Consider the following 12,522-nt stretch of genomic DNA (forward strand, 5'->3'; position numbering starts at 1 on the left):
CTGTAGCTATTTGGGAGAAGTGGGAAATAAATTTTGCATTCTAAATATTGTTGCCCCAAACTGCAGATTTCTAAGGTTTACTGGCTTTGTGCTATATCTTTGTCTAAGAGTGCTGACATATTAGAATTAGGTACAGTTTTTTAGCATGTCAGGGTTTTTGTGTATGCATTCTGGGTGAGCAATAAAATATCTGAAATGCTCAGGGAGGCATTTAGAAAGTTAAAACATGAGCAGACTTTATGCATATACAATTGAACATATCTCCCTCTGCAGTCTGTAATTATAAGAGAAAAAAAAAAAAACCTTCAAAAAAACCCAAGCACTGTAGGATATCTCAGTACTAATAAAAGCATAACAAGGAACTTTCCAGAATGGCAGATAAAAAAAAAGAACAAAGATACTTTGGGCCAATGCAGTTTAAGAGTTAATAATACGTAACGTATGATGTGAGTAGAATACTGAGAAGCAAGACAGCCATTTCCAATGACAGCCACCATGCTATTGCCCGTTCCAGCCTTCAAACACATTTCTTCCTTATTAATTCAAAGCTTGCCGTTGTGATTTTGTATTGGCATAAGTGCTGGTAAACACAGGATTTTCTTAAGAAGATTGCGTAATGATGAAAATGAAAATATGACCTAGTTACTTAGTATTTCACTTTGAGGAACTAAATCTAACATGTCAAAGATGAGTGATGAAGGTGATTGTCTGAGAAACTGCTGATGAAAAACTGCAGCAAGTTTGACAAGATGAAATCTTTAGGGTATGGCAGAATCTGTTGCATATGCAAAGGTTACCCTTAAATGAGATAGACAAGATCTATAGAGGACAAAGTATGGAAAACATATGCTTTGATAAAAGCTCTAACGTGATTTCTTTTACAAACAGATTAAGAACTCAATCAAGACAGATGAGCCTGTTTGTTGGGAAATGACAACTTTGACAGTCGAAGTATAAGCAGGATGAAGCAGGCAGTGAATGAAAACACTAAATTTCTAAGTAAACTACCTAGAATAAGATCGCAATCTCACTTCAGGTCAGTTCTCTGCACTACTAATTACCAGTTAACAACATTTTATGACTTGAATGGATCACATTTGAAAAAAAGCAGCTTATGATAAAACAAAACAAAACATGAAATATACCAGAACAACAGATGAGGATTTTATACTCTGCTTCTTTTTCAAGTCGGCTGATTCAACTTCACATTTTTTTGTTTTGAAATACCAGTCATTTTACAAAATAGTATGGAGCCTCAACTTATACTGAATTAAAAATGTGGATTTTTTGCTTCTGCAGTTATTCTGGTGGAAGATAAACAGGAAATAGACCATATAAAGTAGAGATGTTATATTCTAAATTTGTAACTGCTTTTATAGAAAGCCACAGCACTTAAATTCTGTGACTGTCTACTTGATTTCCACACATCTCGGTTGAGCACAAACTTCCTGACATGTAGATCTATTAGGCTGAGGAACAGCCTCCTACAAAGGGGTTAGAGGTACTTAAAGACAAGCTGGACAAAGCATGTGAAAACACACTGTCCACATCAAGTGGATGATATTATGCAATAGATCTTTGCCATTACAAAGATGTATAAATCTGTTACGCAGAAAGGAAAGATATCACGCATTACAACTAGTTGTAGGCTTTCTAAAGGGAAAAAAAAATTCTGTTTGTAATGTAGAGATGGCAGGGAACTAAAGGAGACTTTTTTTCCTGACCAAAACACAGGAATGGATCGTGATAACTGGGTTCTGTTTCTATTTTCTGCAAAAAACGATGCATAGTCTCAGGAAAGACATTTGGCATTTTAGTGTCTCATTTTTCCATTTTCAAATGAGGCTATTATTTTCTATTAATTTCTAGATATTCCATCTGACAGAAAGGTTTTAAAGACCAGACCTAAAAATAGCTGTGGAAGAGGAGAAAATTATTTTCAACTAAAAGTTAATCCACCAAACAACTCTCTCTTCCCCCTGCCAGTGGCATTGGCTGAACTTGAAATCTGTCAGTTAAAAAATAAGAAGCAGGAAAGAAGGTATATAAGCAATCTGATCTATGTGAATGCATATATAAATGTATGTTTCTACATATATATGCATACATACATATCTAAAACTATACAACTCTAACTAATCGTTTCCACAAGGTCCTGTCCAATATATGATATGACAGTGGAATTGGGCAAATCTACAAAACTTCAGCCCAGAGCCCTCTGTATTAGAGTTCCTTTTCCAGCAGGAAAAAGTCCTTTCACCACACTGCTCTCCCACCAGTGGAGTTAAAGTGCTAATGAATGTTGGTCTAATGATTCCTTCCTGTATTCCTTAGCCATTTCCCAATTCTGGGGATTCCTGGTTGACCAAGAGGCCTTGAGAATAGATATATTGCAGGGAGAGGGAACCATTAGAAGTTTGCATTTCAAAACCGGAGGAAGGGATGCTGTAAATTGTAGTTTGAAGTCTTTCTCTCTGTACAGGAAGGTCACAATTCATTGCACTATTAAACTCTGAATGTTTGAGATGCTGATCTAGGTAAGTCACTTTCATAACACATTAATTTGGAAGCTGTGTGAAGAACCAGTTTATGAATCTTTTAACTGTTGATCCTGAAAATACCCCTTAAATAGTTCTTCCAGAATATGAACGGTTAGCCAGTAGGACAATTCCTACTTGCCTTTTTATTGTTAATAAATCTACCAAATCATCTTACCTGTGTTGCAGGTGCAAGTTCTAATTCTGATGTTGAATCAGAGTCCAAGGCACTCTTGACGTTAGTCAGCTCAGACTGTGATCTGTTTTCTGTAGACCTGGAAAGAATGCATTTACATACTCATCACTGCACACTAAGACATGCTGCCTTATGTCTTTCGGGTTCATAAGCATATAGTGATTAGTTAGGTTATTTCTTTTAACTGAATTGTTTAACTTGGAGTTATCAAAAGTGCCTGGACCCTTCTCTGTGTTTCCACTCTTATGCTTTTCAATCACATGCAGACAATAGTTAATACAACAGAACAGAGTCAGGTCTGATTCACCAGTAGAGCCCTGTGTATATATTGGCACGAAACTACTATAATGGAATAAAGACTTTGCCTCTACCACTATGCTTCTCTTTCATAGCTAGGCAAAATGAGGTTAGGCAATGACACAAGACTGTACCTGCAGTCAGTGTCTAAGAATGAACCACCACATCGCAGGACTTCACCTTGGCATATGTGCATTTTTGTGCTACACCATCCTAATATTCTTTCTTCCTAGAAAATGAAACCCTGTAGACCAAAATCAAATTAACTGAGCAAAACTTGTGTAAAGCTCTAAGTTAATGAAACACCCAGATAAAGGGCAGGTTAAGATACAGGATAAGCACCATTTGGTCAGAAAACTGCTTCTAGTATATGAAAATGCTAATTATGGTCATGCATAATGTAGTGAATGAGTGTTGCTTACATATCAGGAAGGCAGCAGAATTAATCTATATGAACTGTTTCCAATAGCAAAGTCCAATTCTTCCCCCATTTACATCCCCTGCAATTTTAGTGGAACTGCGTGAAAGAGGTAGTACTTGGCTTGGATATTTTATCTTGCCTCTTCCAGTTATACACAGAAATTCTGCCCTCTTGGTAGCAAAACCAAAATACACTGGATATCCAGTGACTGTCAAATCACTGCCAAGTATCCTTTTTTACTCATTTTACTCACATCTTTGTAGTTGGTTTTGGATCACTGCGTGCCTCTGTAGAATTCTCACCACCATTTATTTAGTAATTGCACCTGCTACTTTTCACAACATTAAAAATTGCTGGCAAAATGTCATTTTATGGTGTACTTGCTTATAACACATTGTCCAAAATGTCTGCTTGAACACATATAATGTAATCATAACAGATTTAATAATATGACTTGTCATCAAGCGAGCATTTCTGTGAATTAAGAAAGCTGGACTGGAAATATTTTTGTAAGGAAAGCAAAGAGTTGTACCATAAAAGCTCTTTTGATGGAGCTCTGGATGATGATGATGGTCGCTCTGTAGAAGGGTGGACCTTGCTACTCCTGTCTCCATGAAAATTGACATCATCCCATTTCTCTAGCTGTGTCTGAATATCAACTGAAAAATAAGAAAAGAAAATAGGAATCTTTTAAAGAAACTACTGCAGAAAAGTTTACATCCTCTGATAAATGTAAGTTATAGAGAAAATGGTGCCACCAAAGACTGTATTTTGGTTAAGGTCCAATATACAGAAATGTTGTGCACCTTTCTAGCTAATATTCTGTGAAAATATTTGGGAATTCACAACATTTTTCTAAATCTATTAGCATTCATGGTCAGAATGTCAGTGGAACTCTTGGTTTAAAATCAGTGATTTGTATGTAATTTAGATCTGTTGATAAAATTATACTAACTATTTGATAGTTTGGGATATTTTTAATTTCCTAATTGTAGCCAAATTGTAAAAATAAAACTTCTTTTAGTGACTACCATTTAAAAATGACTGTGTAGGCAACTGATATTATTCAGTCATATGTTGGACTTGCTTTGGAAAAATCGGATGTTCAGCTCCTGTTTGAAGATAAAGTTCTCTAAAAGAATTTCTCTGCTCATGAATGGAAGATTTGCTACCTTGGTATAAATTACATTTACCTTGCAAATTTCTCAGTTGCGGTGCAAGTAATTTAGTTTGGATGGAACTAAATTAGATTCACCTTTTCCAAAGCTCATCTATAGATCATGCTTGGCAGGATATTGAGTTGTGTTTGGGATTTTTTTTTTCAATCTGTATAAATATAGCTCTTTTGTCAAGAATGGATCTTTTTTTTCTCTCTTGTATGCATAGATAAAGCAGTATTTACAAATATAATGTGTTTTTCTGACATCTGCAGTTCTGAAAAGGACATCCAGTATGGGCTTCCTCTGATTTATGTCCTTTACCAATTTCTCATGATACCCCTACAGATTTTTCTACCATTTTACTCACCCTGACTAAATTCTTTATTGAAAGAATCTATCAAAACTTTATTTGCACATTTAGTGACAACTTAATTGGTATAATGGCAAAGGCAAAGGCAAAAATGTGTTCACAGTGTTTCAAGATTAAAGTGTTTCAAGTAGTTTATAATGTGGGACAAAGGTTATACTCCCTGCTAAAATGCGGCGCAACAAAAATTCTGGTGTTGCTCCTTATTTTGTGATAGTAGCAAGGAGAAGCTTGTGCTAAGCAAGGCTATGTAGCACTGATAAAATAGCTACACTCTTACCTAAATCTAGTGAAGACTTGTCTGAAACTCTGACAGTCTGGACTTTCTGCTCAGTATCCACACTGATAAGGTCAGAATTGTCTGTCTTCTTTCTGTGGGTTGAAGCTTTTAAGCCTTCACTTCTTGATGGATTCTCTGATTTCTTTGCTTTGTTTTGGGTTTGTAAGACAGGTTCACTAAGATCCAAGAGATCCAGACCTGTTGATAATACTTAGAGACAAAATGTTAGGATTCAATGTTGTTTTAATTCAAATAGCTCACTTCTTAAAATTTGTTTTAATTGGAAAAAAAATTACTGATGTGTTTGCATTTGACTAGAGTAGATGTATATTTCCTGGCTAAAGATGATGACCAGCATATTCAAATATGACTAGGGATTTCAGGTGCTTAACTGGATGCAGTTTAAAAAAGCTTGATTTGCATAAAAGGCTTTTCCTCTGAAAATCTTAAAGACATCTTAGGTCTTAAGGATGTGGCCTTACTCTACAGATTTTATGTTGTAAGGGTTCCCTGTACAATTGAGCTTTTAGAAAAGATTTGGTTTACTGTTATGATTTATCAAGTACTGGTAACAGCTGCTTAGGGCACTACTGTTGTGCCACAGGCCATTACAGAAAAAGCTGAAGAGTAGACAGCTTCTTGGGTGGACTTCTTGGGTCATAAAGGAATAATGGTGTGTTTAGTAATGGTTTCTGCTGTTGTCGCTGTTTGTCTTTCAAGGGAAAAATATTGAATATAATTATAAATTCTACTGTTATTTCTATTAAGGACTATAACAGTGTGTTCAGTCTCAGTTCTTCATTTAAAAGTTGCTTGAAGAGTAACACTTAAAATTCTTTAGCACATAAAAGATAGAAAAACTCCCTTTTTATCATTGTTTTATAGGGCAGGTGTTTGTGATAGATAAATTTGTATTATTGCTTGCAGTGCTTTATCTATGTTCTTGGTAAATACTGAATGTCATCAATCTTCATAGAATAAGAAATTTTTGTTATTAAATGAGTCTAGCCCCCCCCAGTCTGATAGATATTCAAGGCAGATATACGATCTACAGATACTTACTTTTTTACAACAAACACCACTCTTAAACAACCTGAAATATTTCTATTCATCCCTGTAATATCTTTAGCTATATATAAAAAGGAAAAATATTATTTACAATTGTTATTTAATTCAGTGTTCCAGTTTTTGTTATTAGAACTTGCATATTGCTTTAGACACGTATTAATTAGATGTGACGATAATCACCCAGGAGTCAATTATTGATTCAATAATTTGCATGCATATAGATTTTAATTAAATGGCTTCTAACAAGCCAAGTCATTTTATGAGATAGCAATAGAACATAGTAGTGCTATGCCAATTTTATTGTATCTCAGCTGATCTGCTCAGCCACTTTGATTACCTTTGCACAAATACAGAATAGAGGAGGCCAATTTCTAAAAACACTTCCAAAGGACAATATACTTCAAATATAATTCAGTATAATTCAAAAGGCTTTCAGGATTCACCCTTGCTTTTTATTATCTGCTCTGCTATCTCATCACAACACAAAGGAGCTAAGAAATGTGTTAGATTAATAAAGTGTCCAAACTCAGCCTGGATAAACTGTTTTGACATCTCTTCCCTTTTGTCTGACATCCCATCCAAGTTTTTATTGAAGAAAATCTTTCTAAAGTAAGGAATGGGTTTGGTTAAAACCAGACTAAATGTGGCTTTCCCATAGGTTAAAATTCTGCAAAAAAAAAAAAGATTGAGAATTGGTCAAACTGATACGTACTTCCTGTTGAACTTAAGTTCACTTTAATTCAACCCCAGAGATCTGCTAGAATACGTGTGGTTTGGATCACATCAGATTTGCCCTCAAATGTAGTGAACAAAGTTTTTTCTATTAATAGATCAGGCAATTATAATTTAATACTAGCTTGTAATTTTGTACAAATAGTAACAAATCAAGAAATCACTTGACAAAAATGTACTGTAATTAAGATAAAACTAAAATTATTTCTCTCTAGTGAGGGATGGTAAAGAATTTTGTTTACCTGCAGTGTTTGATGTTACAGGCCTTGCAACAGCTTCTGGTTTAGTTTCACAGAGAAAGTCATCAATGGAGGGGCTCAGAAGGGGTCTGCTTTCTTGTTGCTCGTTCACCAGCTAGCAACAAAAAAACCCAGGGTCACAGACTGTTGTTGCGATGCAGAATGTAAAGAAATAAAACATATTATCACAATATCATGCGCTTTATTTTTGATTGTGAGAGAGTAAGATATTGCAATTAGAAGATGTACAAATAGCTCTGGGCTTAAAATAAAAAATTTAGTCACTCTTTTGGGGCAAAATTATATTCCAATTTTACAAATTGCACAAAAATAAAGCAGCAAGGTGATTTTTCCATAGCAATTATTGCATACTATTGCTTATAGGGCTAAAGTATACAAGGCCTGATGTAACTCCCTTCAAATCAATGGGTGAAGTTGGCCTTCTCTATCACCAGGAGACTAAGCAGGGCTTTTTTAGTATTTGGAAGTGGTCTTTTTTTCACAAGTAACATGCCTCCCCACAGAACTTCCACGATACCATTTCATCTAGCAAATATGCATTAGCCCATTAAACAATAACCTGCTGAGACAGAAAACACTTCTCTGCAATACAAAGACATATGAATGACAATGGATGGAGCCTGGTGAATGTATGAGCTTCCTGCATGAGTTTTGACTGTGTGAAGACTCATAATACAGTTTTTATTTATGAGCAGTTTTCCCTGTTTATTGTAATTGCATGAATGCATTGGTTTTCTGCTACCTAAAGGAAATCTCTGTATTACAGGCTATTTCATGTATTAGGGATTAAAAAGGCAAAACACAAAACAGTCTCAGAAATAAAAGTCTCCTCTCTGCAACCTATCTCTGACTGGAGGATCAAGACCTATGCTGAGCTGGATGGATGTCTGATGGTGTGCCCTGTATTTACTTTATCTTTAATAATGTGAAAACATGTTTTCCCTCTGTCTGTTGCTTTCATCTGGAGCTATTTCAGCTTTACTTTTATCCTCTCTGCTCTCCCTCTCTCCATTCTGTTCTCACTCTTTTTCCATTGTTGAATTTTCAAAATTTTCTCTCAGATATATTTGAACTTTTAAATTTAGGATGCTGGTATGGACTAGAACTGGCAAAAAAAAAAAGGTATTTACTCATCTTTATTTTATATTTGTTAATTACTGGCATTTAGCTACTCCAGTAGCAGGATTGCCTCTGAAGATATTACAGCAAAACAGCTTAGAATCACTGTTGCTCAGTACTTGATTTCTGTATTACAAAGTTGCAAGAAAATACCAGAGCTATTGAAATAAAAAGCCCATTACTTTGATGGATCAAACATTTAAGCTGGTACCTAATGCTGACTGACTGTATAATATGTGCACTAATTCATTTGCCCAGGACCTTACAGTTTTGCACTGAAATACCAATTTACATGAGTAATGTGGAAGACAGATGAGTGATTGCCTGCCCAACTGTGTGTAGCAGAACATGCAAATGTGGGCACTTAATTTAGAAATCTGGCAATGATACTGTTCCAAACTCTAGTTCTGCACATGCCAAACCCAGACTGCAGATGCACCTTACAGGTGACTTAATCATGTGCTTTTTTTAACTCTCCGAATTCATTGTCCAGGTTGCTGTCTCATTCAACGCACAGAAGTTACTTGCTTAATTAAATCTCAACACTTGATTGGAAATTTCATTTATACCCACTGCACACCTTTGATTTCCATTAAAGGTGTCTCTACAGTACCCACATTATCTCCAGGTCTATACTTTTACCTAATACTGATATTTAAGAAGGCTTTATTTTTCTGTTTATGATTTGGTGACAGTCCTCACTCATTTGTATTGGTGAAAAAATGAAGGTGGATGCCTAGTTGATTCTTGTCCAAATTACTTTTAATATTTTAAAAGTTTCTTTATGATCAAATCCAGATAGCAGCAAAAATTGCTTGAATACTTTTTCCTTTTTGCATTTACACACCCCATTCTAGGAACTAGCATTAGTAACAGCTGCTGCACTTCTGCAGCAAGTTGCGTATTCGGGTGAACATAGTATCTAGCAGAAAGATTGACAAAGCTTCTGGATCAGCTGGATCTTCAATGATCTATTCTGTGATACACTAACAGCATAAAGAAAAGTCCTGCACCATTTGGAGGAGGAAAGGAGGGAAGAAAGGAGAGGTTCTATAGGAGTCACTGTAGATGTAAAAACTTCATAGGAAATATTCTTATCTATAAAAGTGTATCAATAGGGTACATTATCACATAAGATTTGGATGCTTATCAAGTTTCCCATTACATTCCATGGAAATTTTCTTTGATAGGAAAGAACGGGGGAAGGAGGGAGTAAAGAAGGATTGAGAACCAAGAGAGCCAAGATCACTCACTGGAGACAGTGAAGAATAGAAAATCTGAAGACCAATTGGAAAGGCAGTTTATTGCCCAAACATGTTGCGGGGGTAAGAGGATAAACTCTGGAAAGACCAGCAATAATGCTAAGAATCAGAGTTGTGGAGGGGAAGGAGACTAGAATCAACAAAGATCTGAATTTCTCCAAAGTTCAACTGAATTGTGAAGTAGCAGATGTCTGGCAAATATTTTTTCTTTTCAAAGCTGCTTATTGCGTCCCTGGACATTTCTTTATTAAGTTGTTTATAGAAAGAAGACCTGCTCAGCAATAGGCCTTCATTAGTTTGATACCAGCAGTGTATTGTTCAAAGTCCCTTGATAAAATTCTACCATCAAACTGAAAGAAGATTGATGGTAATTTCTACTTCATCAGTTTTGCCAGCAAACACCAAGATTTAATTTTTACTAAGTTGTGTCTTCTTTCTGCTGCATTTGCAGCATTTTTGTTTAATTAGAAAACAAATAGGTTCCTCTTCTCTGACACTCTTACTTTGTGAACATATACACTAAATTCATCAGAGATGGGCCACCCAAATGAGCAGAGGAATAAAGAACACATTTTACAGGGAGACTAAAAGAGTTTGACTTCCTTAGGCTAACAAAATGAAGATTGAGTCGGAATATAATTATTCTTCATGTATACATAAAGGGAGAGTGGTTAGGTGACATTGGAGGAGGAAAGTTGTTTCAGCTATAGAGAAAAGTTGGCACGACAAAAAAGAGATCTAAACTGGCCATGAATAGATCTGGTCTGGGAATTAAAATAATATTTCTAACTATCACAGCAGTGAAGTGTATGAACAGTATTTTTTTTTAGGGTAGGGGGACAAAAAGCTGACCTATTTAAAATGGCTTTTGACAAGTTTTCTACATGGCTGTTTATGATGTGATTGCTTTTGAGAAGTGAACTGCGACTCAGAGGATCCTTCCTAGTCCTGTGTCCTATGCTCCCATAACTAAGGACTGGAAGCTGTAGGAGTGTCTTATTAAAAGGATTGTTGCTGTGAAAAATAATCTCCTTTCAACTGAAATATTTGGGTCAAAACAGGTAGCAAATACGTGACCAAGCCTACTAATTCTCAATAAATACAAACTACATACGTATAGCAATAGAACATATTAGAAAAATATGATTTTGATGTGAAGCAGACATTTAATGATTAATCAAACCTTAACAGGTTAGAGTGCCATGAGTTGATATTTTTGCTGTAGAAAAGCAGGCAGTGGGGTAGGTTTCTGACATTACTGTGTATGCAATGCCACTTGGTAAGCCCTAGGTCTCACACTTTGAATTTCATTTTGCTGCCTCATGTATTGTACCAAATTTATCCCTAGTTTAACTCTTCTCAAGTTATTAGAATTATATCAGGCACGAATTTGGAGTAGTGCTATAAAACATTCATGAGATGAAAACTATTATCTATATTAAAGTCATAATTTATGGTTCTCAAGCACCTTTCAGGGTGAATATCACAGAATGCTTTAAAACATTCATGAATCAAGCCTGGCACCACTGCAGAACTGAGAAGTATTATCTCTATGTTGCAGACGAGAGAAGCAAAGTGAAATTAAGCAAGCTACCCAACATCACCCTGCACTGGAGGAAGCGGCACTGGGAGCAGGAGCCAGGCGGCTGGCGCTGCACCGCCGCACAGTATTTATGCCTGCAATATTTGCACACACGCCAAGCGGTATAGACTCAGCCTGTGAAACTGTTGATTTCTGAGTACTAATTTAGCCAGTGAGTGCCATAAATTCTCATAATATCTCTAAGAACTTACTTTTTCTTTATAAAATTCATTTTAATTAAAGAAAAAGCCCACACACTTCTTTAACTGAAGGATATTTAAAATCTATGGAGGGTGATATTCCCTACTACCAATACATCTGAAGAGACTCATCCATAGTATAAAAAACTCCTTCTAAATTCAAATGAATTTTCTGTGACTGACTTCTGCTGTTCAACAGCACAACGGAAAAAGGTGCTTTTTCTCACTCCAGTACTGCTATTGGAATTTTTTCTTCCAAAAAGCGTATATGTGGGGGGTTTTAGTGCTTTGGGAGAGATACTGGGAGAGTCAAAAGTGTCACCTGATGGCTGATATCAGCCCCACTGCTTGAATATACTCAAAGCAAGAATTATTTAGCAGAGATCTGAGACAAGGCACAGAGGCAGGGTCAGGCAGTGGCGGTTGCTGTGCTGGAGGCCACGTCTGCCATATTTCCCCTCAGCACAGGCTGGGCAGTTCTGCAGCCCAGGGCACTGAGGGGAATCACCTGGTCGCCATTTTCTGTGCCCTGTCACCTGCCCCATCTCCAGCTGTATCCATTTATTCAGCTGATTTAGTTTATTACCTGCAGCTGCCTTTGCTGTGGAATTTTCCTTTCCCCAGTGTTCTGGTTTAGCTAGTGGTGTCCGTGCTGCCCTTAGGGCTGCTGTGAGAGGAGGAGGAGGAGGAGGAGGCGGCAACAGCAGCTTATGGTGATTCCCTCTCTGGATGATCCTCAGGCCTGAAGGGTAGGTGGGAGCCCGATGAATGGTGCTGGTTTGGGGTCAAAAATATCAAAGCCTGGGTGTGGGCATGCTGGGGCAGGAGGGGAGACATTGCTGTGGGAGAGGCATGGCGCTGGCCCCCTGAAAGGGAGCAGTGGCCATGAGAGGGATTTCTTCCTTCTAGCCGATATCCAGCCTGGTCTTAGCTTCCCTCAGTCGCTCAGCTGGCACCTCTTCCTCTGCCCTGCAGTCACCCCTAAATCCTCCCAGGCCTTATTTTCTCCCCTTGCCCCCACAGAAGCTCCCTGCCTGGTAA

At 36.9% G+C, this 12,522-nt stretch overlaps 1 protein-coding gene across 5 annotated transcripts in view; it reads right to left on the minus strand.

Annotated features, from left to right (window-relative positions):
• PEX5L (peroxisomal biogenesis factor 5 like) overlaps positions 1 to 12,522 on the minus strand; it is a 121,857-nt gene that overhangs the window by 24,468 nt on the left and 84,867 nt on the right. For 4 of the 5 annotated variants that reach the window (XM_030027644.1, XM_030027642.1, XM_030027641.1 and 1 more), the window contains 4 exons: positions 7,301 to 7,412; positions 5,259 to 5,468; positions 3,984 to 4,110; positions 2,716 to 2,812 (listed from right to left, as the gene is read on the minus strand). In XM_030027644.1, the coding sequence (XP_029883504.1) occupies positions 2,716 to 2,812; positions 3,984 to 4,110; positions 5,259 to 5,468; positions 7,301 to 7,412 (546 nt within the window). The remainder of the gene's footprint in view (positions 1 to 2,715; positions 2,813 to 3,983; positions 4,111 to 5,258; positions 5,469 to 7,300; positions 7,413 to 12,522) is intronic. The other variant, XM_030027643.2, reaches the window with a different exon arrangement.

This window comes from Aquila chrysaetos, chromosome 10 (genome assembly GCF_900496995.4).
Source record: "Aquila chrysaetos chrysaetos chromosome 10, bAquChr1.4, whole genome shotgun sequence".
Taxonomy (NCBI): domain Eukaryota; kingdom Metazoa; phylum Chordata; class Aves; order Accipitriformes; family Accipitridae; genus Aquila; species Aquila chrysaetos.